Here is a 24,425-nt window from a genome sequence, read left to right on the forward strand (position 1 = left end):
AGGGAAGGGGGTGAGTGCTGATGACCAGAGAGCACCGTGGCCATAAAAATGTCCCCACATTGGTCACTGCGAAGGTTGCAGAGTTCTGTGAGCGCACCGAAAACCGCGGAATTGTACACTTCTCTAAAAATGGACACCTTTTTACTGAACACACCTTTTATTGCACACTTCTACAAGTGTCCACATTTTTTATTCAAGTGCAATCGACATGGAGCACGACATTAGTTTCAGGTGTAAATGTAATGACTCGGTATTTATAAACACTGGGAAATGACCGCCTAGATAATTCTAGTTAACACAGGTCACCATGTATAATTCCAAAAATGTTTTTTCTTACAGTGAGAATTTTTAAGATTTCCTGTCTTAGCAAGTTTCAAATACGCAATAAAGTATCATTCACTGCCATCGCCATGCTGCACGCTACATCTGAGGACGTTCACTTTATAACTAAATGTTTGTACCCCCCACCAGTTCTCCTACCCTCCCCACCTCTTCCAACCACCTGTCTACTCTGTGCATCTATGAGCTTTTTTGAAATTCTACATATAAGTGAGACCATATGGTATCTGTCTTTCTCTAGCTTATTATAATTTAGCATCATAGCTTCTAGGTCCATCATGCTGTCATAAATGGCGAGAGTTCATTCTTTTCTTTTCTTTTTTTTTAAGACATTAGGAATTTTTTTTTTAATTTTATTTATTTTTAGAGAGGGAAGGGAGGGGGAGAGAGAGAGAGAGAGAAACATCAATGTGCAGTTGCTGGGGGTTATGGCCTGCAACCCAGGCATGTACCCTGGCTGGGAATCGAACCTGGGACACTTTGGTTCCCAGCCCGCGCTCCATCCACTGAGCTACGCCAGCCAGGGCTAGGAATTTTTTTTTAAGATTTTTTTTTTTATTTTTAGAGAGGGAAGGGAGGGAGAAAGAGAGAGAGAGAAACATTGATGTGCGGTTGCTGGGGGCCATGGCCTGCAACCCAGGTATGTGCCCTGACTGGGAATCAAACCTGCAATGCCTGGTTCGCAGCCCGCGCTCAATCCACTGAGCTACACCAGCCAGGAAGAGTTCATTCTTTTTTATGGCTGAGTAATATTCCATTGTACATGCATGCCATCACCTCTTCATCTACCGAGGGGCGCTTAGGTTGCATTTGTATCCTGGCTGTCCTAAATAGTGATGCAATGAACACAGGGGTGCAGATGCCTTTCTTATGGTTTTCATTTTCTTTGGCTAAATACCCAGAAGCGGAATTCCTGCAACATACGGTAGTTTCAGTTTTCATCGTAAACTGAATTGTATACTTTAAATAGATAAATTGCATGATATGCAAATTCTATCTCAATAAAACTATTACTTTTAAAAAGTGAGTCAAGATCAAGAAAAAGATTAACTGTAGAACAATCCAGGTGGTGCACAAATGTGAAAATTGTCCAGGCTGACGCCAGGGCGACTGGGGCCTGGGAATCAGCACACTGACGGGCCAGAGCCTCCGGGCGCAGCCTCTGGGTGGAGGCCAGCCCACCTCCTCCACAGCCGTGAGCCAGAGCCTCACCTCTCCGGACCTCAGATCCCTCACCCCCCAACACCAGCCAGATCGCTCTCCCCAAATCTGGAAGAGACATCTGGGCTGTACCACGTTGTGGTACAACACTCAGCCTGGAGGACCTCAAGGGTACCCCAAGATTCAGCCGCCATCCTTCAGAGCAACTGAAACAGATGAACGGGGCCGGGGGCCCCCTCTTGGGGGGTGATCTGGCACGGCATTGGTGTCGTGGGCGAGCAGAGGTTTTCAAGGTCGGCCCCAGGAGAAGACTCACAGGGCAGACGCTCCCAATTATGGGCATCGGGTTGGCGAGGGGCTGCTTCTTGTCCACACAGCCCTGTGCAGCACCAGCAAAAACAAGCCCAGTGACCACTGTGGCTGCCTTTCCATGATCACCTACTGTGTGCTGTGCGTTCCAACACACACTCAAGCGTGAAGTCACAGTGAAACGCACAAGCAATGCAGAATCAGACGTCAAAGCGTGAGTATTATTAATAGCAAGTATAATGGATTACAAGGATTCAACAAGATGATGCATAGCAAGTAGTTAGCATAGGGTCTGTTCAGTCAGTGTTATTGTTACAAATGAGTGGGGGAGGGGGAGAGAGTGGGAGGAGGGGAGGGGGAGGGGAAGAGGCACCGATTATGGATCTGGTTGTGCTGGGAGCCTGTATGCGTTGTGGCGCATCAACCTTGTAAGATGAAACCTACTCTTATTAGCCCGTTTCAAGGAAACAGAGGGCGGGTGAGGTTTGTAACTAACCCACGGTCACAGAGCTAGTAAAGGGCAGCATCACCCACCCACCCCTGACTCACTTCTGAAAACCAGGCTCCGTGAACCCCTTCCTCTCTCTGTCACCTCCAGGTCCCCACTGGAGTCCCGGTGACTTCCTGGTTTACAGACCTTCCTAGTGGTGGCCGGCTGACCCCGTCCCTCTTCCCAGGTGTGGCCGAGCCTCCTGAAGCCGCTGCTGCAGCCGAGGGCGGAGGAGGAAGGGTGCCCGATGAGCTCAGCTTACAGGGGCCACCTCCAGCCCGCTGGGACCTCCAGCGGCTCTAACTTGGAGAACGCCCAGGCCTCGGCGGGGACAGGAAGCATCCGTGAGCGATAAAGATCAGGACTCGAGCGCCCGGAGTGCTGGGTGTGAGCCCAGCTACCTGACCAGGCCCCCGTTCTGAGCAGCCCCCACCTCTGAAGTAAGAGCAGCACCTCTGGGCCCTGCCCCGAGAAGGTGGTCCGGCACCCGCCCGGCCTAACCTCCAGCGCCGCCCGTTGTCAGTTACAGCGTTCCCAGAAAGGGGCTGGCTCATCGCTCAAATCAAGAAAAATTACACACACGTATAAAACGCTGGTAGGAATTCAGCATCTGCTGTGTGCCGGGCACCTCTCCAAACACTTCACTGATTTTAACTCGTTGGACCCATAACTCGGTGACCTCACTGAACAGAGGAGAAGGTGAGGCTCAGAGAGGGAGTCAGCTAGGTGTCCTCAGGGCGACCTGCGAAGTCACAGAGCCTGAATCCAAGCCACCTGAGGATGCACCCCAAGAGGCGGGGCTGACACCTCTCGGTCCTATGCATGCTGCGATGGACAGGCATAAAAGTCACATTCCAAAATATTAGCACTGGTTACCCTTCAGCACGGGATCGTAAGACTCTTAGCTCCTCCTTTTTGTTTACCTGTATTTCTAAATGCTCAACAATGGGAATGTATTGTCATGGGAGTGTATCGCAGTCGAGATAAAAAGAGAAGTATTAATTAGGAAAAGGAAAGGAGCCACCACGTGCCGGGTGTGGAAGTGACAGTGGGGTACAGCAGAAGGCACACCAAGCGCACCCAACGCGCACAGTGGACACTTTATCCCACATCACCATGCCATGCACCCCAATAGTCGCCCACGTGACCTTGGCCAGGCTGAAAGGCAGGCACCAGCACCCCCATTCCGCAGGTGTGAACCCCGAGGCGGAGGGGAAGCCAGTCCCCCCGCTGGTGAGAAAGAAGCAGAGGCAGACCTCGCCCCCCGGGCTGCCCGCTTCAAACCCAGGCTTCAGTGGCTGGCAGCTGCTGCGGTCCACAGAAAAGCCACCTTCCTGGAGGTGACTCAGGACCCAGAACAGGAACTGGTGACACCCAGAGAGCCCCTGAGGACACCCAGCTGACCCCAACCGAAAGCCAGGGCAGATGGCTCACACTTGCTCTACTGGGTCAGCCAGCATGCTGGGCATTCCAGAAATTCCTCCAAAGTTTTTGGATGCCTCTAACCGTTCCCTCTTCCTTTTAATGAACGAAAGAACTCAAGGCCACCCTTGGAAGCACGATCGCTTCCTCTCTGGAGTCCCACCGGACAGTGACCAGGCACATCCCGCCTCCCCAGGAAGAAGGTGTCTGCCGCTGCCAAAGCTTCCCAGTCTCATCCAATCATCCAAGTCCTGGGGGCATCAGGGAAGCAGGTCCGCTTCCAGGCTGGCAGGGGGCGGGACCAGGAGAACACGGTCCCCGCCCCAGCACCCCCTGCGTCACCGCCCTGGGCACACTGCTCTCTGACCCCCGTCTCTCTCTGTGAGGGCATGAGCTGTGTCTCAGGCAGCTCGGACACACATCCAGGGCCAGGCTCAGGCCCCAGGACACAGTAGGTGCTTAGTAAATAACAAAAATGAAAATGATTGGCAAACCCAAGAGCAGAAAGGACACCCTGCGCTGGAAGTTCTGACGGGGGAGAGTATTTCTGGGCAAGTTGGGGAGAAGGGAACTGACTGTGTGAGTTATTACTGGGAGGTCTAGGTCGGCAGGAGGCAGACCCGAGTTCAATTCCAGCCGCCGCCGCTTCTCCCCTCAAGCTGAGTGATGTGAGGGGGGCTTTCTGTCTCTGAGCCTCAGTTTGCTTGTCTGGAAAGGGGGTTAGTAAAACCAACTGTCTGGGAGATTCTGAAGATTGATGAGAAGATGCACACATAGTACCTCCCTAGCAGAGGGCTTAGCACACAGTAGGTCCTTGGAGAACACAGTAGGCCCTTGGCAAACAGTGGTTTTCTAGGCTCTACCTTTCAAATGCCTGGTGTGGACTCTTCCCAGAAGGGGTAGGTGGCAGGAACAGAGGCTCTGGGACCCACTCACACAGTTCTCCCCCGCAACCACCCCCACCCACCCCCACGTGAAGGGCGCAGAGACGGGAAGGGGCTTGCCCAGGGGCACACGGCAGAGAAGCCGGTGCCAGCACTCGGCCGTCAGGGCTCTGGTCCGGAACCGCTCTAGCACTACTCTCTGCGTTCTCTCCCCGTGACCCAGGCCCCTTCCCATGTCCAGCACAGCCCCCAGCAGGCAGGGGTCAGGTCTACAATCAGAGACAACAGGTCTCCAGCGCTAGGGCCTGAAATGAAAGGGAGACACAGGCTTGGCCAGCTTCCTAGGCCAAAGGGCTCTGGAGTTCCCCAACCAAGTCACTCCCCCGCCCAGCCCAGGGCACTGGGCAGGGCTCAGCGGGCACGGTGCCCACCAAGGCCCAGGCTTCATGTCCGGGCAGGTGGCACTGTGTGTGTTCAGAGTGACCTCGATGTACCCAATGCACCGCTGGCCTCCCCTGCACACTCCGAGTTTCCTTCCCCGCACCCCCGGCAGGGCCTCATCGCACCTAGCCGCCATGGGTAAACAGGATGGTCCCCAGAAAGGGCTTTTGTCACTGAGGAAGCAAAACAAAAAGAAAAGAAATATCAACAGAGTCGGCTGGGAAGCTCAGCCCTGACCCGGGGCCTTTGAAAATACAGCTGTGTCTCCCGCAGGCAGGACTCACGCCCCAGGGCCCCAGGGCCGCAGAGCCCCTGCCTGCCACCAGCTGATAAGTTGGGCGATCAATGCCTTTGACCTTTCGGGGCCTCAGTTTCCTCACCTGTAAGGTGGAAACAACACCAGCACCTGTCTTTCTAGGATAAAGAAGGGATTTGATAAAGGATTTGAGCAAATGCACTAACCCATACCTCAGGGCAACTAGCATGTAAGAGGTAGCCTATCCATGCAAATTATTATTATTGTTAATTACTGCCACTATTTCTGCTGGTACTGCAAACAAGAAAGATTTATATTGTGATTTATAAAGCAATTCCTTGGCGTAACTTCCACAATTTCATTGTTTAAACACTAAGCTGATCTGTTTACGGGGATGGGCTCAGGGAGCCTCACATGCAGTTAACTCACCTAACCCCACAATGATCCCACAGGGAAAAATCTTAGCATCTTCTTTCTGCAGGTGAGGACTGAGGCTCAGAGAGGCAAAGTCACTTGCCTGAAGTCACACAGCAATGGCATGATGCAGATGGGACGGGATACTAGGGTAGTCCAGCTTTGCCCTGCTTCGCCACCAGGGAGAGAGGTCCAGGGCACAGGGGCGGCAGTCGGGCCGGGCCGTGTGGGTCCACATGCCCCCTTCCCGGTCACCGCCCTGGGCACGCAGCTCCCTCCCTGAGCCTCAGTTTGCTCGTCTGTAAAACGGGGACATGAGAGTCAAGTGAAACGATGATGAGCACAGCACCTAGGACAGAATGCTCTCCACTTACTGTTTTTATTCTACTATGAAGACCAAAAGGAAGTACTCAGAGACATGAAGTCGCACGCCCAGGGTCACACAGGAATGCCACACCTGCACTACTCTAAGCTCTCAACCCCCCAACCCAGCTTCCTTCAGACACCCACCCCTGGCGTCCAGCAGGATCCCAGTCTCCCCATAACTGCACAGGACGCACCGCATCACTGACACGGTAATCTGCTGTCGAATGAGTGAATGAAGGCGTGACTTCTAACCCTGCACTCAGGTCAGATGGTCTCCGGCAGGTTCCCATAACCGTGGGCCCCCTGAGGCCTGCTGGGTGCTTCCACCTCGGAGCAGTGTGAATGCCCCTTAAATGCACAGCGCCTAGGACTCTCCCTGGCTGGCCTGGAGCTGCTTCAGGTTCAAGGACGCTAAGTGGTTGGGTGAAGCCCTTTGTCCTTCCCTGGCTAGAGAGGCTTGCTCTGGGAAGAGAAGCTGGTCGACAGTGACCCACGAACAGACGGCCCCCCAGCCACAGCAGAGGGGAGAAGCACCTGCTCCAGAGGCACCTGCCTTCTATCCTGGCCAGGTGGCTCAGGTGGCTGGAGCGTCATCCCATACAGCAAAAGGTTGTGGGTTCAATCCAAAGTCAGGATGCATATGGGAGGCAACCGATTAATGTTTCTCATATCCACGTTTCTCTCCCTTTTTCCCTCTCTCTCTCCCCTCCACCTCGCACCCCCCAGCCTGTGTGGGTGTTGGCAAGGTACAGCCACTCCAGAGGGAAGCTGGGCAGGCTAGGTCAACATTCTAAACAGGCTTTACCCCAACCTGGGATACAGCTCCCTACCCCAAAATCTGTCCTCCGATCGACTGCAGTGAGTGTGCAAAGATGCGAACAGGAGAGTTTACTGCAGTGCTCCATGCTACAGCAGAAACAAAAGCAACACCAACATTCAGTGTCAGCCGACAGGGGACCGGTTCGGCGTGAAGAGCACCATCACGCTTCCGAGTGTTGCTCAGCTTTTCAAAGGGGCGGGGCGAGTCCGCACGTTCTGAACCAGCAGAGCATCCACATCTGCTTTTAACTTCCCTGCGAAATTTACTGTTTTATGGTTGTTATTAAAAGACTAAGTCTACATTACGTTGACTCATTTGTTTATTCCATGACTATGGACCGTGGAAACAACAGTGGAGACAGACAGGGTTCCTGCCTTTTGCAGGGTCGATTCCAGAGGGGAAAGAGGGCACAGTAACGACTCCACTAAGACCACCCGAGGTACGAGGAGAACGACAACGACCCGCACACGCACGCACTGCACACTGACCACGTCCTGGTCCCTTCCCGCTCACTCCGCGCAGCAACCCTCGGAAGCGGGGTCCCTTTTCATCCCCATTGACAGACCCGGAGACTCTGGCTCAGGAGGTTAAGCCACCTGGACAAACTCACACGGCCTGTAAGTGGCAGAAGCAAGATTTGATTCCTTCTGTCTGGCTGCAGAGTGGACGCGAAAATGATTCTGATAATTAGCATGGCGTGATAAGGGCTGGGGCGGGAAACTCACTGTTCACTTAATACGATATCATTTTGCCATCTTTGAAGTGTTTGGTACGTTATGTGTTATTTTCACAGTGTGTGTGTACCCCTCTTCCGACTCTATGATGTAAACATCCCCAGTTCACGCTCTGGGGACATGTTATTTTCATAATACAAAATGCATACACACATACTGTGTTTATCACATCTGACTCAGCCATGTAAACACCCAAAGATCATCTTTTAGGGATACATTTCACATTCTTTTCTTTTTAAGGATTTTATTTCTTTGTTTTTAGAGAATGGGAGAGAAAAAGAGAGGGAGAGAAACATCAGTGTGTGGTTGACTCTCACACACCCCCAACTAAGGACCTGGCCCGCAACCCAGGCATGTGCCCTGACTGGGAATCCAACTGGTGACCTTCGGTTCACAGGTCGGTGCTCAATCCACTGAGCCAACCCAGCCAGGGCGTATTTCATATTCTTAATGGAGACAAGGCCACAGAACATTTCAAAGGTCGTTTAACTGAGCAATTAACAAAGGCAGCCATGATAACCACGTCCCACAGGTCACATGTAGCCCTCTCACTTGGCCTTCCCCCTCCTTGCCTCCCATCTGCGGACCAGAGTCCTGGGGCGTGGATTCCTGAGGACAGGCGCTCTCCTGACTTGCCCAGGGAAGATGCTCGATCAACCACTCAGCACACCGAAGGAAAACAGTGTGTGCGCATGTGTCTCTCAGTTCCAAGTCTGCAAGCTTCCTTTTAAATGACAGCAATTTGGGTAGTGTAGTGGGAGGGAGCAGGAGGACCACTCGAAGCCTCCGTTTCATAAGCTGCCAAGTCAATGGTCCCCAAAGCACGTATCACCTGGGTTTGTCATGAAGAATTTTTAAAAGAACAAAATAAAATAAAGAAAGAAGACTGTAAAACGTGCTACGGCCAGCGCCGGGCACCCGTAAAGGGTTCAGTGAAAAGTGGCAGCTCTGCCGCATGAAGTGCTTTACCCACATTCTCTCCAATCCTCTCATTTCACAGAAGAAGAAACTGAGGTTCCAGGAGGGAAGTGGCTCCTACAGTCTGGACAGGTGCGTGTGGGAAGGAACGTGACCTCCTGGACAAGGGTCTTCCCGCTGCCCTGGTCTCAGCCCTGAACCCGACCCTGCGATAGCCCTCCTGTCTGGGTATTTAGGGAGGGGGGCTGGGGCATGTAAAGAGAATTCTGGGTATACCAGTTATTATGCAGTTCTCCAAACGAGCTCTGCCTCTGCTGCTCTTTCTGCCTGGAATGTTCCTTCTCCCCTCCTTGCCTCTTCCTTCTCCTCCTTTAAGACTCAGGTCAAGTTGGCCACCCCTTCCACACACACAGGCTGGGAGACGGGCCACCTGCCTGGAACGCACCCTGAAGACAGGCTGATGATAATCATAGGCATCCCTCAGCAAGCACAAACCAGCACGGACACAGCCTGGTGTTTCCACACACTGGTTCACCTAGCTTACAGAACGAGCCTTTGAGAAAGGGGAGCAGCCTATCCTGGGCCCATTTTACAGATGAGAAAAACTGAGGCTCAACACAAGTACCATGCCCAAGACCACAGCCAGGAAGGGGCGGGGCCAGGGTTTGGCCCCAAATCTCCCTGGCTGGCTCCCCCTCTTTTCCGTCCCTGCTTTCTCCTGGAAGCCTCCTGGGATTTATCCCTGCTGCTGCCAGACTCACCCTTACCACCCTTTGTGGCTTCTTGACTCGCCCTCGCTGACTCCGAATATCCACAAGCTGCAAACTGAGAGTTCAAACCCCCTCTCTGCCCAGGCGGGCCGACGAAGACCTCCCGCACCACGGAGCCCCAGCCCGCATCCAGGGAGTATGGCGTCCCTGAGGATCTGGAGGTTTGTGCCCCTCCCTGGGCAGGCAGACCAGGGGTGTTTAGGAAGTTTTGCCAAATGGAATGAAATACTGACACTTACAATAATTAAGCCACTCCTGGGGGGGTTTCCTTCTCCAGATAAAGGCTAGGCCTCCGAGGGCTCTTCAGCTGAGTGGCTCTCTAAACAGAACGCTGACCCAGGTCTCTATCCAAGTCCGGTCCAGCATGACCTCTCACCTGGATTTTTCTAGCAGTCTCCACACTGGCCTCTCAGCCTTCCTTGCAAACCCTGTCCTAGCCAGCTTCCCACAACGGCAGGGCGAGCTTCCCAAACACAGATCTGACCTCGTCCCCCTCCTGCAGAAGAACTTCTGTAGCACCCACCTCGCTGCCCTGGGACAAAGCCCAAACCCCTGAGAATAGCTGACCTGGTCCTTGTCAGCCCCCCGAGCTCCCTCCTACAGCCAGGCTGGGCTGTTTCTCTTCCTGCCCATACCACCCACTCTTTCCACTGCAAGCCCTCCAAGAAACCACCACTCCGGACCTCTCCCCAGCTCAGGCCAGAAGGCATCGGCCCCTCTCCCCATCACAACTCTCCTCATCCAGACAATTGCCTCTTTTCACAAAGGCTCGACCCCTCCCTTAAGGATGTGGTTGCCAGTGTCTTGAAATACTTGTTGAATGAATGCATGAATGAATGAAGGAAGGAACATTTAAACTACTCTTCGGGGGCTCTTTTCCTCTGTTGGTTGGAGATGTATTCAGGTGAGGCTGACAGAGGAGAAATGTCAGGGCCAGACAGCGGGCTGCTCCAATCTCCTGCCAAGGTCGGCCCTGAATAACAGCCAGCCTCCCCCAGGACCTCCAAGGGGAACAAAGCCCCTCCAGCCTCAGAATTTCGGGGGAAGGCTGCACCCCCTACATCGAGAGCCAGCACAGCTGCCTCACAGGACTGTAGCTGATTGCTCCATAGCTAGAACGGAAAGGCAGGAGAACAGATCCTCCACTGGCCTGGGTCACACCATTTCTATAGTGCCAGTCACATAGTAGGTGACCCCCCCACACACACACGTGATCAGCTAGGTCACGTGCCCCGCTGAAACATGTGCCCAGACACCGTACTGAAACCCGGCACTTCTCTCAGGTAATTGCACCCTTGTCAAGCAGGCAAATCCTTTAAAAAGGATTCCCCTAAAACCACCAAGACCGGGGCTGGTGCCTGCCCAGCTCCCTCGGAACTGTCCCGGGGCTGCGATGCCAGCGTCTGGGGGGGAACGCATGTTTGTCCAGGAGCCCCGATGGATTAGCAAAGGGAAAGTGGGGCCAAGGGAGAAGCCTTGTCCAAACGCCCTGGTTACTGATTAGCCAAACCCCAGAGCTTCTCTCTGCAAGGAGGGGGGTGGGGGTGCAGAGGAACAATTAACCCCTTTGGAAGAGAGACAAAGTTGAGCATCTCTCTAGTCCTACAGTTTAAATAGGCAAGGGTCCCTGGAGCCTGCCCTCAAATGCTGCAGCGGAAGCACAGGGGCTGGATGTGGGAAGCAGGGGCCACAAATGAGGGCCTACTAGTAGCTGCAGAGTCCCTACCTGTTCCGCACCCAGCACACCTACTAATCCTGCCAGCCAAATAAGCGGATGGGTTGTGATCCCCACCCTCACCCCATTTTGCTCAGAGGGGAGACCTGGGCTTCGAGAGGTGAAGTGTATCGCCCAAGGTCACAAAGAAGCTGCAAAGAAAAAGCTCTTTCTTTGTGCAACAGGTAATAGCCCTTTCCTTTCCAAAGGTAATGGCTGCTCCCAGCTAGAGAAAGTTCAGGGCTGCGGCAAGAAGCCCCGGCCACCTACGCGGTTTGCGGAGGTCACACGCTCCGCTATGGCACTCAGGGCAGGGTTTCAGGGTGAGGCGCCCCAGCTCCTAGGCGAGTGTATACCAGGAGGGTGTGGAAAGGTCAGGTTCGGGTGGGGGTCAGTGGGCTGCCTCCCTTCCCAGGCGCCCCGCCTATACCCCAGGCGGCGCCACCAGCAGGGTGGGGACAAACCTAGCCGGCCTGGGAGCCGGGGAGATTGAGCCCGACACCCGTCAAGGTGCCTCTGCCCTGGGAAGGCGTGTGGAGCGGAGCGGAGCGCAGGGCAGGCCAGGCGGGGAGGTCGCATCCACAGCCCGGGTGCCCCGGGGCCCAGCGCGCAGTTCTCTCCACCGCCCCTGCTGCCCGCAGAATCCTTTTGCCCCGGGCTCCGCTTCGCTCGCTATCCTGTGTGTCCACCTCCGGGGCCTCCAACTCACACCAACACCCAGATCCTAAAAGCTCCGGGCTAGGTACCCCGGATCTCCAGCGATTCCTTCAGCTCCCGACCACCACATTTGCCCTTGGACCAGCATCAGGGGTGTAGAGAGAGACACTAGCTCCTAGTCTCCAATCACCGTCCACTGTCACCCTCAGGCTGGGAGCGAGTGGGACTCCAGGCCGCCGGCGCCCGATCCCCTCCTGGGATCTTCAACCCGGTGGCGCGGGATCTTCCCGCGGGATCCACTCCCAAGTCTCGGGAGACAGACTTCCCGGCTCCCACATCGGGATTCCCCCCTCCCGGCAGACCCCGAGCCCAAGGAGATCCCCGCCTCTTCCCCGGCCAACTTTGCCAACTTTTCTCACGGGGCCTCAGCCTAGCAAAAACTTGGCGGCCACCGCCAGTCACCGCCTTGCCAGCCCCTTCGAGAGCCCAGGACAGGGGGCATATGGCCGGCCCCCACCCACTGCGGCCGCCGCGCAACCTACCCTGGAGCCGCCTTCAACGCTGGCCCGCGCCGCGCCGCCACCTGCCCGCAGCTCGCCGCACCTGCCCTCGCCGCCTGCGGTCCCGCGCAGCCTAGCCTGCTGGGGGCGGGGCCTCAGGCGGGGAAGCGCCCCCCCGTTTCCATGGGAACCGTGGCTGGCAGCGCCTGCGCGGAGGGCGCTGGGGCGGAGCGCGGCTGTTCGGACCCTCGCTCGTCCCCGGTTCTGGGGGCCAAAGGGAGGTCGGGTGGGTCAAAGGTCGCGAGTCCTCCTGGGACACTCCTCCCGGAAGCCCTCCCCCATCCGGTCCCAGACCTCCCGAACGTGCCGTGCCCAACTTCTAATGTTGTTCATGGTCCCCGTTCGCGTTCCCCGGGCGATCCCCAGACCCCATCCAGGATCTGCCGCAACGGTCACCGACCCGCCGCCTGGTCTGCGCCCCCAAGAGCCTAAAGCAGCCGGGGACCTCTGGAGGCGCTCGGTAAAGTCTCACCCATTGAACTGCGGGGCCTGCAAGCGCCTGTCCGGGAGCGAGCGAGGCCTGCGTGATGCGCTGGCGCCCTCTCGCGGAGAACGGGGGACTGCACGCAGGGCTGGGGGCCTGGCCCCGCCGAGTTCCCTGCGCTCCCTCGTCTGTTGTGTGCCAGTCTCTGCCACGGTGTTGAGGTGGGAGCTGAGCGACGAGGCGTGTGTGTAGACTTTTGGACAAGATGAGAGACTCAGAGGAAGTCGCTCTGGAATGGAAAACGCCTGTTTTGTCATGCGTTACTCATTTCATTCCATAAATCTTTATTAAGCACCTACTGTATGCTGGGTGCTGGGGACACAGAGGTGAAGCAGCCTGCAAGAACCAGGCTCTGGTGGAGTTGACAGACATCATAAACAATAACTGCAAAGATTAATTGCATTTGTGACACGTGTTCCTAGGGAAACAAAAGGAGCGTGAATAACTAACCGAAGGACCTAAAATCATACGTGCATTTATTCTAAGTTACAGCTCAATAAAGTTAGAGAAGGGGGAACCTCACAGTGTGTGGCTGCAGAATGACAGGAAGCTCTCTTACCTCATGTTTGTGTGTATATGTGTGTGTGTGTGTGGAAAGGGAACTGTTACAGGAGATACACACCATATCCATTGTTTCATTGAGTCTGCACGGCCCACCTTTTGAAGTCACAGCCACCGGCCCCCTTTCACTGCGGAGCAACCTGAGCCTCCTTAAGACAGGGGTGTCAAACTCATTTCCACCGGGGACCACATAGGCCTCGGGGTTGCCTTCAAAGGGTGGAATGTAATTTTAGGACTGTATAAATGGAACTGCTCCTTAACTAGGGGCAAGGAGCTTGGCACAGGGTAGGAACAAGGTGCCAGGCTGGATAAAACCAGGTGGAGGGCCGGATTCGGCCCTCGGGCCTTGTGTTTGCTGTGCCCTAAGAGACTCGCCAGGAATGGCGAGCTTGAGGCCCCATGGGGTCTGATGCCAGGATCTTGTCCTTTATCATCTGGATGGCGTGAGCACAGTGATCAATACCGGGGCCCCACTCGGTGGCTTTTACACACAACTTCCACTCCCGGGGAGACGTCCGTGTGGCAGACGACAGAATGGTCGGGTTGAAAGCCAGAGACTCCCTCTAGCTCCGCCTGTAAGCTGGGCAAAGGCCGGCCGAGTCGTTGTCTACCATCGACTGTCCTCTCTTGAGCTCCTGTATTCACCGTGCCCAGCACGGGGCTTCGCACGTAGTACTCACTCACTCAAGACTGAGCTCAGAAAGATACTGGGTTAAATACGTGAATGACCAACAGCCGACGGAGTCCATCTGCTACCTCTCCTCCCTAACCTTCTGGGAACTCCTGCCTTTCCTGGGCCAATCCCAGTCAACCCCAATGTGTGGGCTGAGGGCTCTGGTTAACTGACTGTTCCCTGTCTCAGCTCTGCGGGCGACTCGGTCTCCCTTGGCATCTCCTCTCTCTCTCAGAACTGAAGCATGGAAGGGGAGCAGATAGCCCTCCTCCTGCCACTTGCCCCTGCAGAAACCCCAGACCCGGATGAGTTCCCAGCCCTGACCAGCCCAGCCCCCGCAACTCTACGTCCCCCAAGATGCCTCAGCCCAGCGTCAACGCTTCTACCCCTGTTGAGCTCTGAGGGGTGTCAAACCACAACTCCCAGAGTCCTCCTAGCCCCAGAAGAGGCAGGACTTCCTGGCTCAGTCCCGCCTTGGGTGATTCCCCGGGCATTCCTGTGTCCTCCCTCCCAGGTGTGACTCCCAGCCAGCACACACCCAGAGATTAGACTCTGACCAAAGAGGTATCAGGTTGTACATTGTTTCCAGAGCCTATACCCCACCCCCATTCCCAGGCCTGGCTTTTCTCTTCCTGAGGATAGAGAACAGTGTCACCCAGAGACTTTCCCAGAACCCCTTCTCTGCTGTCTTCTACCCCCTCCTCCAGGAAGCCTGTCCTGATTTGGCTGCCTGTTCGCAGACTCGCGCAGGCAGTCCTGTCCAACAGTGCTCTGCGCGACAACGGAGATGTCTGACGTCTGCACTGTAACATTAGCCACAGATGACTACTGAGCATTTGAAATGCGGCCAATGCGACTGAGGAACTGCATTTTAAATTTCATTCCATTTTAATTAATTTAAATCTAAATAGCCATTTGTGGCTATGGTTACCATATTGAACAGCACAGCTCTAGAACCCACACGCTCCTTGACGAAGGCCACTGTCATGCACATTGGGTAATGAGAGCCAGCGCAATCTTTGAGAAGTTTTTCCCAACACCAGACTTTTGCCCATGCCATGCCCTCGGGCGAACACTTCGCCCTCCACTGGCCCATCAGCTGTCACGACCACATATCCTTCCGCTCTGCGCTTGAACGTCGGCTCCTCTGAGAAGGCATCCCCTGCCACTCCGGCCCACCACGACGCAGCCCCCAATCTTCCAGCACTGATGACACTGTCGTGTCGCTGCCCAATTACTTCTCTGTCTCGATGTCTAGACTGTGAGCAGCTTGGGAGCAAACACTAGCCCAGAACCCGAAACAGAGCTGACACTCAATAAATGTTGATGAAATTCAACGTTGAATAAATGTTGTCATGTGATACCACCCAGCGTCTGGCTCGCAGCAATGATACTAATGAAATTTCTAGTTTATCGAGCCAAGTATTTGCCTGTGATGTCTCATTAAACACCACAATCGTCTTCTAATAGATGCTTCTATTATTTTTTAAAAGATTTTATTTTAGTTTAGAGCGAGGGAAAGAGAAAGAGGGAGATAAATATCAATGTGTGGTTGCCTCTCATGCTCCCACTTCTGGGGACCCAGCTTGCAACCCAGGCATGTGCCCTGACTGGGAATGGAACCAGCGACCCTTCGGTTCACAAACCCGCACTCAGTCCACTGAGCTACACCAGCTAGGGCCTAGATGCTTCTATTATTATCCCCCTTTTAGAGATGAGAGATCTGAAGCTCAGAGAGGTTAAGTAAATTGCTCAGGGTCACACAGCCTGGGTTCCCCCAGAAAACAGAGCCTGAGGCAAAACTTCTATGCTGATGCTTTATTGGAGATGTAACTGGGCCCAACAACAATGCAGGAAAAGGGACTGCGAGGCAGGACAGGAGGAAAAGCAAATTCAAAACATATGGAGTTGGCCACGACGTCTCAAAAAAAACACACCCAGGAAGTGTCTCCACAGGAGCCACTTTTTGAGAAACCAGGCAGGTGAAGCTCAAGAACTTCATCTGCTACGTGTCCCATCTCCTGTGTGCTGTTCTCCACAGTCGGACCCAACTGCTCCTCACTTCTGGGCTCTGATACCCGAGCCTCGGGGCAGCCACGAGGGGTGGCAGCTTCTTCGTGGGAGTCTGGAGGAGGAGGCAGCAGGGGCCCTCCCCTCCCCAAGCAAGAGTCCGGTCTGTCAGGGCAGCCTGGGTAACCTCTGAGGATGTCAGGAGACCGGGCCGCAACTCAGGCCATGTCACTGGAGGCTGAGCTGGCCATGGGGCTGCAGCCACTGGCCCAGGCCGCCTGCGGGGGGAGGCAGGTGGAGGCTGCGCAGTGTCCAGTGCCACACAGGATGCAGCTGCGTGCAGCTGAGAAGGGGCATCAGTCGGGCCTGATGCAGCCAGTGAAGCTCCGACCTGGGATTCAGACCCAGTTTCAGCTAACTCCAAAGCCCCTGGACAAACACTGATCGAAAGGAAACGGTGAATGACTGAATGAATGGGGAAAACCCTGGCAATCGCCTATTCCAGGTGTCCTTGTTTTATAGGTGGAGAAACTAAGGCCCAGAGAGGCCGAGGTGCGCTCGCCAAGGCCACACGGAGCGTGGCTGGCAGAGCTGGGGCTCGAGCCCCACCCCCAGGCTTCACCGGACCCTCCTGATTCTCTCCGCACCAACCGGCATGTGCTCGTTTGTCATGCCAGCATTTCTAGCACCTCTAGTTCTCACCCGCCAGCACCCATCCCTCACCCTCTGCTAACAGCACCTCAGTTTTCCTCCTAGAAACCACTCCGTCCCCCACCTTCACTCCATACCGTTCCAGTGGGGTGAACCTCCAGGCATCCCTACTCTCACCCCCCAATCCTAAGGTATAAGACCTAAGTGTGGCCAATCAGAACGTCCCATTTCCCTGGCCAGTGATTGGCTCATGGGTGGGCACATGATCCAAGTTTGGCCAATGAGAGTTCATCACAATATTTGCAGCAACTGTGTGCAGAGGAGCAGAGCACCCCCCGCCCCATCCCCCATCTGGGGTTGCTGAGCCTCAGAAGGTGAGCTTGGAGCAACCAGAGGCCAACTCCGAGAGAGCAGGTGCAGGAGAGTGAAGCCAACCCAGTGGAAAACAGCGGAGAGATGCAGAGGGAGAGGGGGTTCCTCAGACAGTGCCTAAAGCCGTACCCTAACCTGTTCGCTTCCGGAACCCCATGCATTTCTACTCGAGCCAGTTGGGAGTTGCCCCTCCAAAATGTCCAACAAAAGACAGAACAAGCACCCGCTCTGTGCCATGCCCTACGCTGGACGCTGGGGTCAAGACTTTTTCAGGCCCCGTGCCGGTCACTCTCTGGAAGTCCACAGCCCGCAGGGAAGATCCTCTGGAGCCAGAGAAACACGCAGATCTGTTCCCAGGAAGAGAGGCAGAGAGCGAGCGTGGAGGCAAGAAGGGCCACCCCTGGGTGCCACTGCGGCTCGGCAATCCCTACTCGTGCCTTCTCCTGCCCAGGGAACGCCACACCCTCACCCGTGTGGTTTGCGGCTGGCTTTTCTGTCTTTGCCCAGCTTGCTGACTTAAGGAACCAGGAAGAAATACACACACCCGCAGGGCTTATCACACACCTGGGCTTCGCTCACCAACCTGAGTGTCTCCTTCAAAGGGAGGGAGGCATCTTACGAGGTCACAGACGTGTGCCTAACACCGGAGCCTGAGCAGAAGAGGCCACGTGAGAGGGTCTCCCCCTGTCGTGTGGTGAGTCCGAAGGAGGACGGGTCAGAGGTCAGGAGGGAGCGGAGAGGAAGCTGCTAGCCAGGGGCCATAATGGGCCCTGAGAGTACATTCCCTCTTTGCGTGTGGCTGCAGCCGCGGGAGGGGCGGCTGCCCAGGCAGCCCCCGGAAACCGCTGGGGTGAGCGGTATTTGACTTTTAACTTAACCCTTTAGGGCTTAGGGCCCAGTCGGGAGGCCAATTCCCTGAGTGTAAGTCCCTAGCCCAACAATCGCTTCGGCAGGTGTAAAATTAGCCTTCGTTTTATCGTCTGTCAAATGGAAACTATGGTGTCACGACTTACGCCCCAGCAGCCATGGGGCTTATATGGAACAAGGTACTCCAAGTGTTTGGCGTGGCGCTTGGGGAGCACGCAAGAACTGCCGACCGCCGTCCACAGGCCGTGCTGAGCTGGAGGAGAGAATATTCAGTCCCTTGCAAGCTCCCCTGAGCTGGATCCCAGCTAATTGGGGCCCGGCCGGATGTGGTTTTGGGTTATAATGCCTCATTTAGCTTCCCGGGCACCTGGACAGTCGGCGTGATTTTCCCAGGTGACATTGAGCACATTATCTGGAGAACAAAACTCCTTTCAAGGTCAGAAACGCCCCGAGAGCCACTGGGGCGGCCAGAGAGAGGCAAAACCACGGGCATCCGTCGGCTCTGGGCTCCCCAGCTTCCTGGCTGGAATTACACCCCTTGGCACCCTGCCAAACCCCAAGGAGAGGCTGATTTGGGTGGAGGAAGGGGGGGGGGGAATCAATATTCCCTCATTCAAAGGGCCACATCTCACTCGCTGGACAGCAGCCACAAGGTTATTTTCAGCCCGGGAATAAGAAGTCTGCCACATAACTTTGGCCTACCTGCCCAGGCTTCTCCTGCCCCCTGCACCCCATACATGATGTCACCCCCTTTACCCTTCACCACCACCCCACCCCCATTTTCCGGAGAGCTGAGGGGACATGCCCAAGGTCATGGTGCTGGGGAGGGGAGGGTGTGGTCTGTCTGCTTCTCCCCACAACGTCACCCGGCCCAGGGACCGAGGCCACGACCACCTGCCCTGGGGATTTCTAATCTGCTTTCACAGATGGGGAAACTGAGGCCCAGAGGAGTGGGGCAAACTTGCCACAGTCACGCAGCTGGGAAACGGTAGGGCGAGTGGCCAGCCTCTGAGCCTGGTGCCATGGTTAAAGTGCTGGCCGGGCTTAGTGCCCCAGAGTGAAACCGAGGTTGAATGGACTGGCCTTGGGAAGTCTGCACAGGTGCCCTTGGCTGGGCTGGCAGCTCCGCTGCTTTTGACCTTGGGTGCCCTTGGGTAGGCTCAACCCTCGGGGCTCACTTCTGGCTATCAGTGCCTGCGTGGGCACACCACCCTCCTGCTCCTCTAGGACGGTGTAGGCAAACCTTTAAACTGACTCGCTTTTTCATTAAGATAAATTTTGATTGTAAATGGACAACCAGTATCGTGCCGCAAAATAAAACAAAACCACCGAGGCGAATACAAGGAAAGCCCCACTGCAGCCTCAGATGCTCACTGGACTCCGCTGTCTGCTCCCGTCTTTCTCAAGGGAGACACTGCCAAACAGCCGAGAGGGGTTTGAGACCTGTCAGCTTTGTCTCTGACGTGGAGAGAGGGGCCGAAGGAGAAGTGAGGACGAAGTAATTCCGGCTTCTTATGGTTGAGCGGCACTGAGGGCCGGGTCCGGGTGCCCCGAGTATCTCCCGTGAGGACCACCAAGGCACCGTGGCAGCCAAGATCTTCATCTGGAAAACTCTAGAGCAGTTACTCCCCAGAGGCCCCTGCCGTGCTAGGTTACATCCTAAACCCTCTGTGTGGGTTGCTGTGTGTGCTGGAGGGGCTGCGTGTGGCCGGGGAGGGCTCCAAGGCTTGGGGTTTCCGCTTCCAGAGCTGGTCAGGGCAACCCCCCCACCACGCCGGCCGTTAGCCTCTCCCATCGCATCACGAGGTCGAAGGGAGGCTGATGACCGGGGGCGTGAACGCAGGACCATCGGGACCTGGCTGGGGGGTGGGGGCGCCTTGGAAGCCCCCGTTTCTCTGCTTGCTCCGGAAGTCTCTGCCACTGACCTTGCTCGGCGACCCCCAGGTCACTGACACTTCGTGATGGGGGCCAGCGTGTGGGCAGCCCTGGGACTCGCCCTGACCTGCATCTCGGCCTTTAGCCTCATCTCCCCTGCCTGGTTCCAGAGCCCCACCTTCTCCTTTGGGGTCCTCACCTACTGTTCCTGGCCTCAGGGTGACAGCTGGAACCAGAGCTGTGGGACCTTCGGGTCCCTGGATGATATTCCTGACTTCGCCTGGAAGGTGAGTCCTCAGCCCCTCAGCTCACTGGGACCTCGGGGGCACTGCCAAACCCACGAGGGCAAAAGGAAGACAAGTTCTGCACCGCCAGCCCCAACCTGAGCCCCTGACTCTGTAGGTGTGGGTGGGGTCCGGCTACCTGCATTTCAGCAAGCCCCCAGGCTGGCTGTAAAAGCAGCTGTCAATTCATACAGCACACCTTTGCACAAATTTAGAAAAGGAGCCCCTTCTTCGGGGCACCATACCGCCATCTGCTGGAGAGTTACTGTAACCAACATGCGCATCTATGGGGATCTCAATGCATCTCGTAGAGCTGTGCAGCCTACAACCTGCGCCCACCTACCTGGCCCACCTCTAAGCACCACGGGGTTGGAAAACCACAGCTAAGGTGCTGGAAGGCTCTGTTAATGATATGCATTACTAAATTTGACAGTGGGGACAATGGGTCAGGAATCCCACTCCAATACCTCTAAGGAAGATTCTGCAGCCTTCAAAACTAATCATTACAAAGGTGCCTCTCCTGGTCATCCCGCCATATAGCAGGAAGTCGCTAGAGGTAGGCTATGGCGGTTGTAGATCTAGATCTTAATCCTGGCGCTACTACTTAATGAGTGGTGCATCCTGAGGCAAATGACTCTACCCCCCTGAGCCTCAGTGTGTCAACGTGTAAAATGGGGATGATAATAGCACAGACCTCATGGGGTTTCCAGAACTTGGTAGTTGGTGGGCAAGCAGAGGACGCAGCCTCCTGCCCCAACCCCACTCAACGCCCTCTCTCTGCTCTCTCCCTGGAAGGCTGCAGCTGCGCTTCTCCTTGGAGGCTGGCTCCTGTTGGCCTTTAATGCAATCCTCCTCCTGTCCTGGGCGCTGGCCCCCAAGGAGCTGTGCCTGAGGATGGGCAGCGGCAGAACGCCGGGCATGCAGGCCGCTGCAGGTAAGTCCGCTGTCACATGTAAGACATGTTTTGTGGAGTGAATGAATGATGAATGAAAGGAGGAAAAACCTGTGAGCGGAGGCTGGCCTCCTGGGTCCAGTTCCAGAGACAAACCCAAGGATGGCAGACTATCCCTGGTCCCTCAGCAAGCCAGACATGGGGGGAGGGAGGGAGTGATATCTTTAACATCACCCTCACCTGCCCTTAGCTAAGCCCAGTCCTAATAGTCTGGCCCCCTTTATTTCTCTCCTGTCCGTCCGCTTTGCATCATCCTTTCCTGGGCCACTGCACACGGCCGGGCGGGCTGTGCACTGCACCAGGGTGCCCAGCTGAGGCCGGAAGGCTGATGTAGCCTGTGCTCCCCCTGCTGAGCCGTGGGGTTGCATCTGCCCAGAGGGGCCGCGTTTCTCTGATGCACACCCGGTCTCTGGATGATCTAGCCCAGGCCTTGACGGCAAAGCATCTCCCAGTTAAAGCCTCATGCCCTGTTCAAAGGGGTCCTGTTAATGCTGAAATCAGATCCTGCCACTCAGACAGGTTTATCCACCCTTCTTTCACCTCCTGTCACACTCAGAGCAAAATCCGAACTCCTTACGTGGCCCATGAGGCGCCACCTGACCACCCCCCTTCTCCCACTGACCTCACCTCTTACCCCCTCTGCCAGGCCCAGCGTGCTCCGGCCTCCCCGGCTTGCTGTCTGATGCTCATTTACACCAGCCTGTTCCCTCTGCCTGGAATCCACTGTTCTCAGGTCTTCCCCTCTCTTGCTTCCCCACTTCATTAAGGGCTCTGCTCACGTACCACTGCCTCGGTGAGCTCCCCCTCCCGACATTCTCCTGTTTACTTTGCTTTAAATCTTACACAGCACTTACTACCTGGAATCTCTTATGTGCTCTCCTGATTGTTGTCCATCACTCTCCACCTGAATGCCAGCTTCGTGAGGATGAGAGTATGTCTGTCTTGATATCACCAGCACCCGCCACAGTGCTTGGTGCACGTCACAGACACTCACTAACTATTTGGTGACTCAGTGTACGGAGATGCAGGGCTCATCCCAGGCTCGCACAGTGGTGCGTGGTGATGAAGCACATCAGGCATTTACAGCTCAATGGGGATTCCACACAACAGGGATAAGCACAGGGTGCAAGGACAAATCCCGGGATGGTGGAGGATGTTAAGGAAGGCTTCCAGGAGGAGGCGTCACTTGAGCTGAGTCTAGGAGGACATGTGGGAGTTAGCAAATGTTGAGGGCATTTCAGGTAACAGGAACATCAGCGGCAAAGGCATGGGAACAGGAGAGCAAAGCGAGAGCAGGGAACTGCGGGCAGACCAGTGTGGCCGAAGAGCAGCAGGGGAGGCTGGGGCGCGTCTGATCCTCCTGCACTGGGAGTGCCCAAGTGAGGGGGATCTGGTCCCTCTCCTCGGTGTCGTCAGGGCCCACCACAGCACCTCGGACGGTTCTGATGAATGAACGGTGGACTGGTGAAGGGAGGAATGAGTGGGTGGGTGAGAGGAGGAACTGACAGAGGATGATGGCTGTACTAGTGGACAGATGGATAAGGAAAGGGGGGACTGGAATGTGGTTGCATGAAAGATGGGGATGGATGGATGGTTATGGGGGACAGGTGGCTAAGTGGGCAGGTGGGTGGGTGTTTGAACAAGGCAGATAGAGGGATGGAGCGAATGAGTGGATTAGGGTACAGCTGAATGGACGGATAAGGTGCGGGGGTAGTTGAGTGATGGGTGGATAAAGGAAAGATGAGTTTTTACGATATTAACTTTGCATGGTGACAGACGGCTACTAGTCTGAATTGTGGTGATCACATCATATGGTACCTGCATGTCAAATCTCTATGTTGTACACCTGAAACTACCACATTGCATGTGAACTATAATAAACAAAAACCATTAAGGATAGATGAGCTGGTAAATAAGTGAATGGACAGATGAACGGGGTGGGGTGGACAGGAAGGCAGGTGAGTGAGTGAGTCTTGGGACAGAACGTGAGCCCAGTGCCCCCCACCGACACGCTGGTTTTCCTTCTCGCTGTCCCCAGTGACCACTACCGTTGTGGGCCTGCTGGTTTTCCCCATCAGCCTGGCCTCCCCGTTCGCCAAGGAGGCCTGCGGGACCTCCTCTGTGTACCGCAGTGGACAGTGCCAGCTGGGCTGGGGCTACGTGACCGCCATCCTCAACGCCGTCCTGGCCAGCCTGGTGCCCGTGATCAGGTGGCTGAGCGTGACCCAGGTGCGGGGCAGGGCCATCCACTTCACCAGCAACACGGAGAAAATCACGGTCATGCCCAAAGGGAGCAAATAAAATTTTCCCAGGAGGAGGAAAAAGAGCCCATGCTATAGCTCTATGGAATCGCCACACCCCGGGCTCACATCCCACTTCCACTGCTCCCCGTGGCTTCAGGCCCGCCCCTCACCTCTCCTGACCCCAGTGAGTTCTTCTGGAAAATGGGGAGGTAGATACTGCCACCTCGTCTGGTGGTTATTTTGGGAACTCAGGGACCCTGAGGCCATGACTAGGAAATCACCCCCCTATGGGGTGACTGGGGTACATGGTACACACACTGCATGCAAAACGGCCTCACTTATTCTCCTGCCTAGATCCACACCCCTTTCCAATGTCAGTTTTCAAAGCCTCCCGCCCAGTGGTGGGGTCTGCTTCCCGGTTGCCAGAGTCGGAGCTCGGCCAGGAGACTACTCTGCCCAAGAGAATGAGTTGGGAATGACTTGATGCCCATCTCCAGCCTGGGCCTCGAGAGGCCATGCACCCTTCTGCTTGCTCTCTCAGGACCTGCCATCGTGGCCATGGAAACAAGCCTGGGGTGCCTGCTGGAGGACAGGCACATGGCCCAGCCTCCCCCGTGGCCCCGGCCAGCAGCCTGCCGAGTATCAGAAGCCATGCCACCCAGCCGGCTATCGGCTGACCCAGACGCACGAGGAAGTCCAGCCGAGGTCAGAAGAACCCCCCCGCTGAACACAGTCCGTATCATTGACATGCAGAATCACAAGCTAAATAAACGTCTATTCTAAGCCACTGGTCTTGGGGTGGTCTGTCAGGCGGCGTTATCTTGGGAACCGCTAAGCTGCAAGGGATGAGAAGTGACTCATCTGCCTTGAACTGTGTGGGCAGAGACCAGGCAGCTACTGTGTGACTCCGCCCCCACCCGGGGGCTGAGTCGCCACGGTGGGAGGGGGCGGACAGAGTCTCACAAACAAACCTTTCTTTCTTCCCAGTGAAAAAAGAGAAAAAAAAAACTCCCCCAAACACAGAAGCAAAAATGACCCGGATTCACACATTTTGCCGTTTATATGTATTTTCTCTCCACACGGACACAACTTTTCAGTAAACAGTTACGAGATGTGCTGGTAACACGGAGAAAAGGAGGGCGCTCCGGAGACGGAGCGGCTCCCGCACGCTCAGACGACACGAGGACGCGGGCGGCGG

The 24,425-nt window shown here is 55.6% G+C and overlaps 2 protein-coding genes across 5 annotated transcripts in view; one reads left to right on the forward strand and one right to left on the reverse strand.

Annotated features, from left to right (window-relative positions):
- The window catches only part of KIAA1671 (KIAA1671 ortholog), a 163,726-nt gene extending 151,352 nt beyond the window's left edge, over window positions 1-12,374 (reverse strand). For 2 of the 3 annotated variants that reach the window (XM_045845085.1, XM_045845070.1), the window contains exon 1: window positions 12,238-12,374. The gene's annotated coding sequence lies outside the window, so the exon portion shown is untranslated. The remainder of the gene's footprint in view (window positions 1-12,237) is intronic. The other variant, XM_045845079.1, reaches the window with a different exon arrangement.
- A 4,712-nt stretch (window positions 12,375-17,086) lies between these two features.
- LHFPL7 (LHFPL tetraspan subfamily member 7) lies at window positions 17,087-24,014 on the forward strand. Of its 2 annotated transcripts, XM_045843898.1 has the most exons (5): window positions 17,377-17,700; window positions 19,818-20,035; window positions 20,828-20,966; window positions 23,023-23,213; window positions 23,769-24,014. In XM_045843898.1, exons 2-5 carry the CDS (start codon window positions 19,835-19,837, stop codon window positions 23,952-23,954), a joined length of 717 nt encoding a protein of 238 aa, XP_045699854.1. In that variant the 5' UTR covers window positions 17,377-17,700; window positions 19,818-19,834; the 3' UTR covers window positions 23,955-24,014. The 2 variants fall into 2 exon arrangements, with proteins under 2 accessions (XP_045699861.1, XP_045699854.1); XM_045843905.1 differs by lacking the exon at window positions 23,769-24,014 and having other exon boundaries at window positions 17,087-17,700; window positions 23,023-23,749.
- Window positions 24,015-24,425: the final 411 nt, after the last annotated feature.

Source organism: Phyllostomus hastatus, unplaced genomic scaffold, assembly GCF_019186645.2.
Source record: "Phyllostomus hastatus isolate PE091 unplaced genomic scaffold, TTU_PhHast_1.1 phas_contig_1162, whole genome shotgun sequence".
Taxonomy (NCBI): Eukaryota; Metazoa; Chordata; class Mammalia; order Chiroptera; family Phyllostomidae; genus Phyllostomus; species Phyllostomus hastatus.

What these genes read in the sequence shown, in the direction of transcription:
- LHFPL7 (XM_045843898.1), top strand. Translation starts at nt 19,835, where the DNA reads ATGGGGGCCAGCGTGTGGGCAGCCCTGGGACTCGCCCTGACCTGCATC. An exon ending in TTCCTGACTTCGCCTGGAAG is followed by an intron (nt 20,036 to 20,827) that starts GTGAGTCCTCAG and finishes TCTCCCTGGAAG; the next exon opens with GCTGCAGCTGCGCTTCTCCT. An exon ending in GGTGGCTGAGCGTGACCCAG is followed by an intron (nt 23,214 to 23,768) that starts GTGCGGGGCAGG and finishes TTGCTCTCTCAG; the next exon opens with GACCTGCCATCGTGGCCATG.